Below are 12,433 nucleotides of genomic sequence, written 5' to 3' on the forward strand. Positions count from 1 at the left end.
GACGAAGGGCTTTAATCTTTCACACAATACGCTCGATAGAACCTTATACGCGATGTTCAGGAGACTTAGCCCATAGTAGTTGGCGCAGATTGTGTGCTCTCCCTTTTTGTGGACTGGGCAGAGCACACGTATCGAAGCATCACTTAGCTTAAAATTTCGCTTCATTCGCTCATTCGGGTTTTCTAGCATTTCTGGACATCCAAATCAATTCTATTTATTTAAGGGCTCCACAAGGTTCACTTTAATTCAGTAGTTTTACATTGAACTTATCAGTGTAAGGAAAGCGCACTAATTATAAGCGGAGATACTGGACCCTTCCGCTGTCACGACAATTCGGTCGACGTAGACGGAATGACTCAAAAACTGTATAGTTCTTCAAAAATATACCGAGCTACGAATTTCAAGCAAGAGATGGGATTGAGCTCAGCCATTCAATTTCCAGCTAGAAGCTCTACTTGCAGCTGCGGCTACCTAACTAGACGACAATAACAACGCATAACAATGTAGCGGTTATAAACGGTTGAAATTTCCAAATTACTTCATGTCTTGTCAAACCCGATTACTTTGCGCACCTCTGTGCAGAGTTCAATAAAAGACGCAAAGTACATAAAACCCACCGCCGCGCGCCAGTAATTGCTGTAAGGACGCGCCTAAGCGCTGCTGGTCAAAGCGTTTAACAAGCGTTTAGCAAACTTTGCACTTTCAGTTGCGGTTTGCGCTTCGCGGCGCACAGTTCGTCCTTTGAATTCAATAACTTTCCCGGGTTACCTTAAAACACTGCGGCTTTGGTAGACAACTATACATACTTATGTGCGTGTATGTAAGCGCATATGTGTGCGTGTGTTAGTGTGCGCGTAAGTGTACTTGTGTCCAGTGTTTAAGCATGTGAATTGAGCAAAAGCGGTGCGGCAATTATGTAATTATGGCGAAAATCATCTCGACATTCAAGGCGATTCTGACGCGCATCTTCTTCGGCGCGCACAGCATCTTGGCCATTTGGCAAGTGACGGTCAATACGAAGAACTACATTTACTGGTCGCTCTGTGGACCGCTGGTGCTGCTGCTGCTCGAAGGCATCTTTACGCTGATGATCAAGAAGACGCAAGAATGGCGGTGGTATGGGGTCATGTAATTAATATTTGACAATTTTTTCACGTGGCATTTGTGCATACATGTCTTCATGTGCCCATGTGTGTGTGTGTGTGTGCTTATTCCCTTTTCTTTATTTTTTTTTCGAAGAATTTACGTAAGCGCCTATTAAATCTAATTTATTTGATCTACTTTCGCTCATACGTGCATGTGTGTGTGTGTGTATGTGTCTGCTTAGTCGAAATCATTATGCGATAATTATCCTGTAAAAATTTTCTCACCTGATTCATGCCTGTATGCCTGTTTGTCTGTTTGTCTGCGTGTCTGTGTATTTGTCTTTACTCCAATGTAAACAATGCGATTACGTCATTCGCTTGTTGGTCAACTTTGATTTTCAATTAAAAGTGAAATCACATTACATGCAATATAAATATGTACTTAGGCATGTACGTGTGTGTGTGTGTGAGCGCGTAAATACTCCCGCACCCAAATCGCGCTGTCTTCACGGTGTTTGTGCAGCGCAGCACAATGCGCAACTTCCAGCCAGAGAACGCGCAACTCAAACAACTACAAACACACCACTTTATCAGTTTGCTGACCGGCAGTCAAACGCTTGGCTAGCACACAACAAAAACACGAATTTTGTCAGTGTACACATATATTCATAAGTATGTATGTATGTATACTACAATGAGCAAAAAATAATAAGTTTTTCTTCAAAATTTTAAAATTCTTATTTAATTCTTCAAAATTTATGTCGTTCACCTCAGAGTAATCCCTTTTGGGTCCAATGCACTTGTGCCAAGGTTTTTTCCAACCCTCGAAACAGTTGTTAAAGCCAATTTCTGAAGTAGCCTTCAATGCGCATAGCGATTTATTATTGTCTTCAATTGACTCAAAACGGTTTTCCCGGAGCGGTCGTCTCAGTTTGCTGAATAGTCGGAAGTCACATGGAGCTAAATCAGTCGAATACGGAGGTTGCGGCACGATATTGGTTAAAAATTTGGCAGAAAACTCATGAAGATTCAAGGGAGTATGCGAGTGTGCAGCGTCGTGGTGCAAAAACTAAGACTTGTCGGCCCATAATTCCGTCCTCTTTTTACTAAAAGCTTCGCGCAAACGACGCATAACACTCAAATAATATTCCTTGTTGACAGTTTGGCTGGTCCGTCCGGTCGTAAGCAAAGACCCAAAACTCAGCGCTAGAAATAATATGTTTCATGACATCTTGGTGATCGCAAAGCATTGTTTCTCAGACATTAATGTGACGCTTTCATTCGAAAAAATTTAATGATTTTGGAACCAATCGTACCTTCATTTTTCTTAGGCCCAAATGATTTTGCAAAATGGCTTTCACTGATCCTTCCGATATTCCAACGATGCCAGTAATATCTCTTCGTCGATTCTCCAGCACCAATTACTTTATTTATTTACGTGTTTATCACGGTCGTGGTTCGTCGCCAACGCGTTCTCGACCCTCTTTCAATAAATTTTACCAATCAAAAAACTTGCTTGCGATAAGGAATTATCACCGTTGACCTTTTCCAACATTTTGAACGTTTTGGAACCAGAAATTTGATCCCGGACACAAAATTTAATAGAACTTCTTTGTTGAACAATTTTACCATTCTTCAGTCATTCCCATATTCCAGTGCAAAAATGAGCGAAATCGAACTACAACCACGCCTACTTCCCATATAACACAACAACACAAATCAAACACCAAAAAGTGTATCGGGATAAAACTTTGCGCAAATATCGGTCCATCATATGTTCATTTTGCAAATTGCTACCAAATCCAAATATGAATGGGGACCAAGTCCAGAAGGAGGCCTTTCTTTTCTTCTACTTACGCATTCAAACGAATCTTGCTTATTCTTGGAAACATTTTTAATTAATCTGAAAATAATGTAAATCACACCACACAGCCACAATCCACATCAAAGTGAAATTCTTGAACATATCGCTGATTTGCGCGTAATATGGTTATCTGTACTATTAGATTCAAAAATTCTATGAAAAGATGTGGACAGAATGTTTCTAGACTGGAACATACTCTTGTACAACCCGCAGAGGGGATCTAGTGACTGATGCTCAGAGCATACTGAAATTATGGAGGGAAGACTTCTCGAGCCTGCTGAATGGCAGCGAAAGCATAATACCAGGAGCAGACGTTCCATTACCCGACCATGAAAAAGTTCGAATAGCAATTTCTCGTCTAAACAGCAAAGCGGCGGGGGCCCATGGATTTTCGTCCGAGCTATTTAAATATGGCGGCGAAAAACTGGCAAGGGCACGCATCAGAGATGCAGAGAGAGTAAAGTCCAGCGTCAGCAAAGTGATTGAATCTAATAAGTTTGACTTCATACCTTGAAAACCAACAACTGACCAAATATTCACCAGGTCTCAAATTTATGCAAAAGACCCGTGAAAAGAGGAACGACATACACCACCTTTTCGACGATTTTAAAACTGCTTTTGATAGCACGAAAAGGAGCTGCCTTTATGCCGTGATGTCTGAATTTGGTATCCCCGCAAAACTAATACGGCTGTGTAAACTGACATTGAGCAATACCAAAAGTTCAACCAGGCTCGGGAAGGACATACCAAACGAGGTTTCAGACAAGGCGTCTCCTTATCCCACGATTTCTTCAATCTACTGCTGGACAAAATAATTCGAACTGCAGAGCTGCATAAAGAAGGTACAATAATTAACAAGAGTGTGCAACTGCTGGCGTACGCCTATGATATCGATAACATTGGCCATAACATCCGCGCCGTTAGTTTTGCTTTCTCCAGATTCAACAAGGAAGCCAAGCAAATGGGTCTACTAGTTAAAGAAGGCAAGACAAAATATCTTCTATCATCAAATAAAAATCTTCATATTCGCGAATAATAGAACTGATTTCCTTCCGCCGTGACTGTATTTCGGAGCGTACGCGCACCGACTGGATTCGGTAGCGGGTGTTCCTAGCTAACGAACGAGCGGCTGGTCGGGACAAACATTTTCGCGCGACGTGTTTCTGTGAGTGGTGCAAGCCGAAAATGCAGCGTTCGTTAGAGCAGAGGTACGCGATTAAATTCTGTGTGAAACTCGGTAAATTTGTGATAGAAACGTTTGATATGATCAAGGAGGCTTACCCAGATGTTGCTTTAGCAAGAAGTGGTGTGTTTCGGTGGCTATCGAGTGGCACACGCCGGCGTCTCCTCGCCCAAAAAAAGGAAAGAATGAGCAAATCCAAAGTGAAAACGATGCTCTTTGTCTTTTTGATATCAAAGGCATCGTCCACCATGAATTTATTCCACCTGGACAAACCGTCAACGCCAAGTTTTACGTGGAAGTCCTCAAGAGACTCAAACGAAGGGTCAATCGAGACCGATAAGACTCGCAGCCGATTGGAAGTTGCAGCCACGACAACGCCCCAGCTCACATTGCTCACACAGCTACCAAACCAAGGCCGGCATCCCAACGTTTAAGCAGTCGCCATATAGCCCAGATGTGGCCCGCCGGATTTTTTTTTGTTTCCCTGCCTAAAAAGGCCGTTGAAAGGCAAGCATTTTGAGACGACAGAGGGGATCCAAGCAGCATGCACCTCGGCTCTCAAGGCTATTTCGGAGAATGCCTTCCGTGACGCCTTCAATGCTTGGAATCGCGCTGGCAGCGCTGCATCGACGCAGAAGGTGCCTATTTTTAAAGTTTTTAAAGAATTGTAACGATTGGTTCAATAAGTTTGTTTAAATCGATTCAGTACTATTACTTTCCGGACAAACTTGATTGAGCCTAGTAGCTAGAGGCGGGTGCTACCTCTCAAAGAACTCTTGACAATTCCGTGATGATTGAGCTTTTCAATTTATAGCATGTGTTAGGTATATTTTGTATATCATGTTGTATACAGCCTCTCTGGATATTAGTTCTTCTTGTATGTCTCTACAACTAATATTTCAGAAGAAAAAAATGTTAAACAATGGGTTGGTTCTAAACTTTTTTGGTCTCAACTAAACCTACATACATATATACTTATATATGTTAAATCGTAGGATTCTAGTTTGTACTAGAAGGATTAGGCAGATGAAAATCTCAGCCGAGTTAGACTTAACCCTTTAACGTGTAATTTTAATTAAAATTGTAAAGAAAGTATACCAAGAACATTTATTCAGCAGTGAGTTCCAATTTAGAAATAAAGTCAATGTATAATGTGATACCATAATTTAGACACAGGTACACCTATGGTAAATGCATACACGAGCACTCACAATGTACATACAATATCTGCCATGACCAGCATGACGTATGAGTAACCCTCACATATACCAACCTTCCTTCCTTTAATTATCATCGTAACCGCTTATTACCCTTTTTAGTTGCAACAAGTGTGCTTAGTCAGCTTGCTTGCTTTGGGTTTTACTTTGCTTTTAATTGAATTTATACTATTTTATTGAATTCCTCCCTTTTCCGCAGGTTCTGTCCTTCGGTCTTTTTATACTTGAGCAGCATTGTACCGGCCATTTGGCTATTGGAATTAGATCAAGTTGCACGCAAGCTGAACAATAACCACAGCAACAACAATAGCAGCAATGAGAATATTTTACAAGAAGTAGCGGAGATCGCTGATTTGGATTTGCCCGTGTTCAAAATTGATCCGGACACATGGATCACATTGATCGAACAGTTTCTAATGCTTATTTTAATCGTCGGTCGCTGGATGTTGCCGAAAGGCGATTTGACGCGCGATCAGTTGAGTCAGTTGTTGTTGGTCTATATAGGTGAGTTTATATTTTGGCACTTGATAATTATTTTTAATTTTGCAAAAAAAATCGTTTGAACTATAAAATAAATACTTTATAAAAAAAAGTTCATGGATATTTTTTGATGATTAAATGCCTGATTCCTGGTATGTTAATTAGAAAACCGAAAACCGTAAAGAATAAGTTGAAAGTACAATACCGTTATATGGGGAGTGAGCGAGGTTATTCTAAATTCTTAACAAATACCATAAAATTGTTCTATTACTTCAAAATTTCACTCTAACATTAAAAGGCGTGCGCCTAAAAATATACTTTTTAGTAAATAAAGTAATATTTTCTCTAATTATAGGCACAGCTGCTGATATTATGGAGTTTTTCGAGTCCTACAAAGATGTCAACATCATAAAAATAGATCTCTTGGTCTTTCTTACGTTGGGTATTTGGTCTTGGAGCTTGATGCAGTTTACAATTGTTTTATCAGCGACGCGAGCGAGGCGTCCACGCGGCGGCGGCATACATCACGATGATGGGTATGCTGCTTCAAGTTGCCACTTTATATTCATTATTATATAATAATTTAAAAATGTATCTTACTCAGAACGACCGATTGTTGCGATGGCTGTTGTTGTGGCATCGATGTCTGGGCTATTGTGCTCAATGTGATATTGCAGGATGCGCCTTTTCTAACGCTGCGCATGCTAATTATATTCCAGTATAAAATCTTAAATTATATGAGCGTGTTTTTTACATGTGAGTATCACCAACAAAACTGCATAAAAAATAATTTCGAACAAAAGTACATAAATATAGTGAATTTTCAAATTCCACTATTCACCAAAAATGTTAGTATAAATCGAATTATCGATTAGGCCGTGTAAACATTAGGCGATGTTTTCGAATTTCGCCTATTCGCTGAATATCAGGGCCTGACACTATTTGAACGTAAAGAATAAGGCTTTAATCTCACTTCTCACTCACTCAAATATATTGGTTTTAGTTCAAAACAACGAGGCAGCCAAATACGTTTATACATTTACCATATTGCTCTGTATTTGATGGAACTAGAAGGGTGTGCTATATTATGTAACCGACAACAAATTTAAGTGAGCGATTGCCGAAAAATACTCGAAACTCACGACTAGACACGAGGCCATAATTTTCTTCATTACTTCGCATTCTTCTTCATTACTTCACACGGCCTCACGTTACAAGATACCCAAAAAACTCTTTGGAAAACAGAGAGGTTGGGAAGTTTCGCTTCATCCGCCTAAAAGTGCTGACTTTACACCTTCTGACTACCACTTTCTCCGGTCGATGCAGAACGTCTTTTCTGAAATACAGTTTACATCAGCACAGAGTATAAAAATGGGCTTGATTCATTCTTGGACGCCAGATCAGCGCAGTCCCTCGGCATGGAATCCACAAATTGCCATAAAGATGGGAAAATGTTCTAACTTCAAAGGCGCATTACTTTGAATAACACTGATCTCAATTTTTTCTTAAATAAAGGCAAAATTCGTTTTTTTTATTGAACATAGTTCCCTTCAAGAGTGATACATTGAATATAGCGACTCTCCAACTTTTCAAAACTAGTTTTATACTTTTGCTGCATGTTGCTACGGAGTATGATAGTTCTGTTCACCTAACGGTTGTACGTCGAGATAGATAAAGGGTTTTAATATATATAAATGATTCAAATGACGAGTTGAAATTCGGGTGGCTGTCTGTCTGTCCGTCCTTCTGTGCAAGCTGTAACTTAAGTAAAAATTGAGATATCTAAATTTTACACCCAAAATGGTACGACAGGTCTTTATTAGAGCCAGTGTGAAAATTGGTCGATGGGCGTGGCAGCGCCCACTTTTTGGTGAAATAAGGGGCCCACTTCATCGCTTTCGAAATTTATTATGTGTCATTCTCCTGATATTCATATGTCACAGTGAAAAAATGAGCGAAATCGGACTACAACCACGCCTACTTTCCATATTAGCACAATTTTAAATTCTATTTGACTTGTACAGAAATCAGGAAGCAATTGATATGACGGGATAAAACTTTGCATAAATAATTCCTTTAAATTATGTCGCCTTATGACTAAGACTTGACCAAGTCCAACCAAAACTGTACAATCCCCTAGATACGGAATATGTGGACCCAGTGCTTGTAGTTAACTTTTGACCGAAAATATCGGTCAATGTTGGGATATGCAATTGAAATTCAGTGAGAATCATTTCCTGACAATAGTAACTCTGTGTATAGAAAATAGGTTGAATTGGGTCAATACTTCCCTAAGGCCCATAACCTAATATAAAGATACAGTGGATCTTTGTGCCTAAAATAGTTAAAATTGGACGAAAATTTGATTTAGCCCACATATAACTGAGATCAGAATTTTCGAAAATCCGGCAGACTTTACTCTATATGATTGATAATTGTATGTGAGATACCTTAATAAAACCCAGGGAACACTTTTTTAGTATATGGCATGGCATGATAATAGTTACTACCCCAACTCCCATATACTATGTATAATGATTTTGAAAATAAAGAAGCATTTAAACATCTCGAAGAGGTTTCAAACTGCAGAAGATGTGAGGAGCAAGTTCTTTGAATCGGAAGAGATCAGCTGTATGAAGACCCTTTAACACGAGTGGACTTAATGGTTGTCGAGTGGAGAAAATCAGTTTTCATCCAGAAGGATACCAAATGATCTGGGGATGCTCTTGTGACTGTAGGTTTAGAGATCTGGGACTAATGGATGGAACTCCAACAGATCAATTGGTAGGTTCCCGGCCTGGAGAAAATGCGAATGTAATTCGAAGCAAATTCATGGATTTTTGTCAACATTTTCACCGACTTGTGACACGGCATTGTCTTGTTGAAACAGCACTTTCTTTATTTTCAAATGCGGCACTTTTTTTTTTGTGGTGATTTCGTCCCTACAACACAAGCTAATCTTTATGAAATAATTTTACATATTGTTCGAAAGTATTTAGGAAGAAAATAAACATGTTTACGTAATTTCTGCAGAAGACTTAGTCTATATTCACGAATATGAGCTAAAATATAGCCTTACATCAGCATATGCCGTCTAATTTAACTGAATTATTCCTTGCCTCAGGTAAAAACACGTTGGTCATAGTTTTGCAGTTGTATCGTCTCTACGTAGTAAACGCTGAGTTCTGGAAGAATCGGCGCGAACAAAAATCTGGTGGAGACAAGTCGCAGCACTACAAGTCTCGACGTCGCGCCCAAGATCCGGACGCCAATAGCATATACATGATATCAACGGAGCGCGGTACCGATGTCAAGCGGAAGATACAAAAGTATATACTCTCACATATTTATTTCTTGCATGAATTTCTAAAATATTTTCACACACGCATACTTTTCAGGGCACGGGACTACGCCGAGGACGAGTTTGTAACGCGAAAAAAGAACAAAAAGGATAAGTGAGCGCGCGTTAACACGCTTGATTTAATTTGCGAAAAGTAATATTTCAAATATTTCTCTTTCTTTTCCCTTCATCAAATTAATTCAAGATCGAAAAAGCACAAACGTAAGGACACTGGTTACTCCACTGCCAGTTCGCAGAATCTCTACTCCACGAAAATGGTGGATGAGCGTAGTGCTCGTCAAAAGGACAAGAGGAGCGATAAAAAGTCAAAGAAACGTGATCGCAGCAACTCATCGGTCGAGAGCGATATTGTCGAGGCGAAGAAGTCGAAACGTGGTGATGCCGGCGGCGGTAAAAGATCGGAAAAGAAGGACAAGAAAAAGTTGGTTGATAGAAAGGTTCGCCGCTGAGCTCATGTACGTCAATTGAAAATGTGTTTTTTTGTTTTTTGCTCTTTTTGCCATCGGCAGAAAATCGAAAAAAGTCGAACCCGTCATGGAGGAAACAACAAGTAGCTCCAGTTCGTCTACAACAACGAGTAGTTCATCGGATTCCAGCAACTCAACATTGCCCAGCTATGAGGTGATCTCGGAGCGTAAATTGAAGAGTAATAAGCGTAAACGCAGCTCATCAGAGAGCACATCAACTGACTCATCGGATACAACAACGTCGTCGTCATCTTCATCATCCTCGTCTTCGTAAATGTGATTACAGCAGAAAATGCTAAAACGCCGCTGCCAAGGTCACAGTCGCTGTAATTACGTTTCTTGTAAGGTCTTACCTACTATTGTGCGAAGATTGAAGTATTTTTACAGTTGAGGAATTAAAAAAGAGGACATACAATAATTGGAGTTTTAAGGTTTTTGAGCGATTTGGAAGGTTAAAAAAAGTGGATAGACTTGCAAAGAGATTTTGTAAAAATAAAGGGTGCTCCTTTTGTGGCATCTCAAGCGATATTTTGTACGATTTATACGACATTTTTGTAATGGAAAATTCGTTAGTACATAAAAAGTATGTAATATTAATTGCACATGTGTGTATGTATGCATGTATATATTATTAAGCGAATTTAGTGCTAGTGCTTTGCCATAAGTGAATTTGTAATTAATAAAATATGTGCGCTTTTAAACAAAAGGACATTTTTTTATTAATGGGAGAGAAGAAGACTTTTAAGCATTCTCTATTATATGGACTAACACGACAGTAAATGTCTCAGTCTTGTCATAATTAGAGCTGCCGCTCCGCTGACAACTTTCCAATTTAAAGAGGACTCGCACATAAGTGGCAGCCAAATTTTGCACTGTGGGACTCCAAGTGTGGTTTTCAGCTTTACCCTTATTCTTGAAGACCGAGGGCAATGATGGAGGACGGAGATGATGAGTGAGTTGTAGTGTTTGGTTTTTGCTCTGCGAGAGAGATCTTTACTTTTCAATCGCTTATCCAGTCCGAAGTAGCACCTTATGGGAAGAGTTATTTTGCGTTGGATTTCGAGCCTGACATTGTTGTTGGTGTTAATACTGGTTCCAAGATAGACGATATACTTATATCCACGACTTCGAAGTTATGACTGTCAACAGTGAAGTGGGAGCCAAGTCGGGACGACTGTTTGTTTGATTACAGGAGATATTTCGTCTTGTTCTCATCTGAAGAAAGCAGATCTAACGGCTTGAGGCCAATGATATCAATACCGCACGATAAGGAGTCTCCTTGCCAGAAACCTCAAGTCAATTTACAAAGAGAAAAGATGTCGACTTCGTTACTACGTACAATTTAGGATGCTATATAAAGTCGATAATTAGCTAACAAGTGTCGACCTCTTGATAATATTCATTTATATTACCGGTTGAGGGGAAGACCTTTCTATTTCTGAATTTTTTCGAATGCTATATTTTAGCTCTATTAATAACCCATTTTAGTGGAAGTATGGTCGAAAGGTCAAATATGCACAATTTTTAAGATAGGGATCAACTAAATCATGGGATGAAAATTTTTCGAAACGCTCAAAGTAACTATTCTCAACCGAAAAAATTCCGGCATTGTAAAACTGGCTGTTGTGTGAATAGGCAGAGTGAACTTCCTATCTATTGGTTGATTCGAGAATACTGGGAAGTGTAAAGCCAGATTTAATATAGATATGACTGCCGAGATGTTTTAGCCTCAGTCTTGGAAAAGCTGGACAATGGAAGATAAATGCCTGTATGTTTCCACCTCACCTTCTACAATACAATTTGTTTATTGAAAAATGAGAACTCTTACAATTGCTGCCAAATGACATTTGCTAAGGGAAGCAGTAGTTCAGTAAACCTTTTACATTCTACTCTTGTCCAGAAGAGCCTCCATGTCACACAGGAGCTGTTCGTCGGCCAATGCCTGCTAAGTGCACGTGAAGTTCATAGATCCAGTACTAGAGCACAAGATGACAACGGAGATCCCGACTCGTTCCCACTCCGATGTGAGCGGTGTATAGGTGCCCCGTCTTGCAAGCTCATCGGCTTTTCTGTTTTCAGCGATTCCTATCAGGTACCCAAATGAGTTTGATGATTTGGTAGCATGATGCTATTTCTAGTGAGAACAGACACCACACGTTCAACTTTGAGTTCATAATTTGCGAACTCAATGCTAAAATCGCCGCTCTGCTGTTGGTGTGAATGCCAACTCCCTGAAAAACACTATAGTCCGGTAGCTCTTAGCTAAGCTTGAGGGAGAGCTCCTAACAGAAGACCCATCCTCCAACTTTACCTCATAGCTTTGATCCATCTGTGAAAAAGCCAAGAGTAACCTCTGTAACACAGAGGCCCAAGTTTTCAGGGATGCAATGAAAAGGAAAGAGAATCTCAGCGTGAGTACATTTATACTCCTGCATATATCCAGCCAGTATCTCGAAGCCTTAGAGCGGTTTTCGCAGAGCGGGTTCCGCGGGTGCTTTGTGCTTAAGTGTTATTGTTGGTGTTGTAATATTACTTTGCTAATATTATTTTCATAAAAACTTTTGCACAGACCTCAATCATAAGATTGAAAATTTCATTTTATACCCATACATCGCTCAGGCAGTTTTACTTCCATAAAGGAGCATTGGCAACCCCTAAAAAATGCATCAGTAACTATTAACAGCGTCCAGCACTTTTATATTCGTACTTATCACAAATGCAAAAGCAGTCGCGTTCTACCACATAGAAAGGGCAACAAGTACGAGTATGAAGACGT

The 12,433-nt window shown here is 39.8% G+C and overlaps 1 protein-coding gene across 1 annotated transcript; it reads left to right on the top strand.

Moving 5' to 3' along the window:
- Nucleotides 1-922: 922 nt before the first annotated feature.
- On the top strand, nucleotides 923-10,297 carry LOC126759409 (transmembrane protein 26). The gene is made up of 8 exons (XM_050474196.1): nucleotides 923-1,116; nucleotides 5,549-5,853; nucleotides 6,185-6,365; nucleotides 6,434-6,585; nucleotides 8,954-9,158; nucleotides 9,228-9,284; nucleotides 9,375-9,611; nucleotides 9,700-10,297. The coding sequence occupies exons 1-8, from the start codon at nucleotides 923-925 to the stop codon at nucleotides 9,929-9,931; spliced, it is 1,563 nt and encodes a 520-aa protein (XP_050330153.1). The 3' UTR covers nucleotides 9,932-10,297.
- Nucleotides 10,298-12,433: the final 2,136 nt, after the last annotated feature.

This window comes from Bactrocera neohumeralis, chromosome 2 (assembly GCF_024586455.1).
Source record: "Bactrocera neohumeralis isolate Rockhampton chromosome 2, APGP_CSIRO_Bneo_wtdbg2-racon-allhic-juicebox.fasta_v2, whole genome shotgun sequence".
NCBI lineage: Eukaryota > Metazoa > Arthropoda > Insecta > Diptera > Tephritidae > Bactrocera > Bactrocera neohumeralis.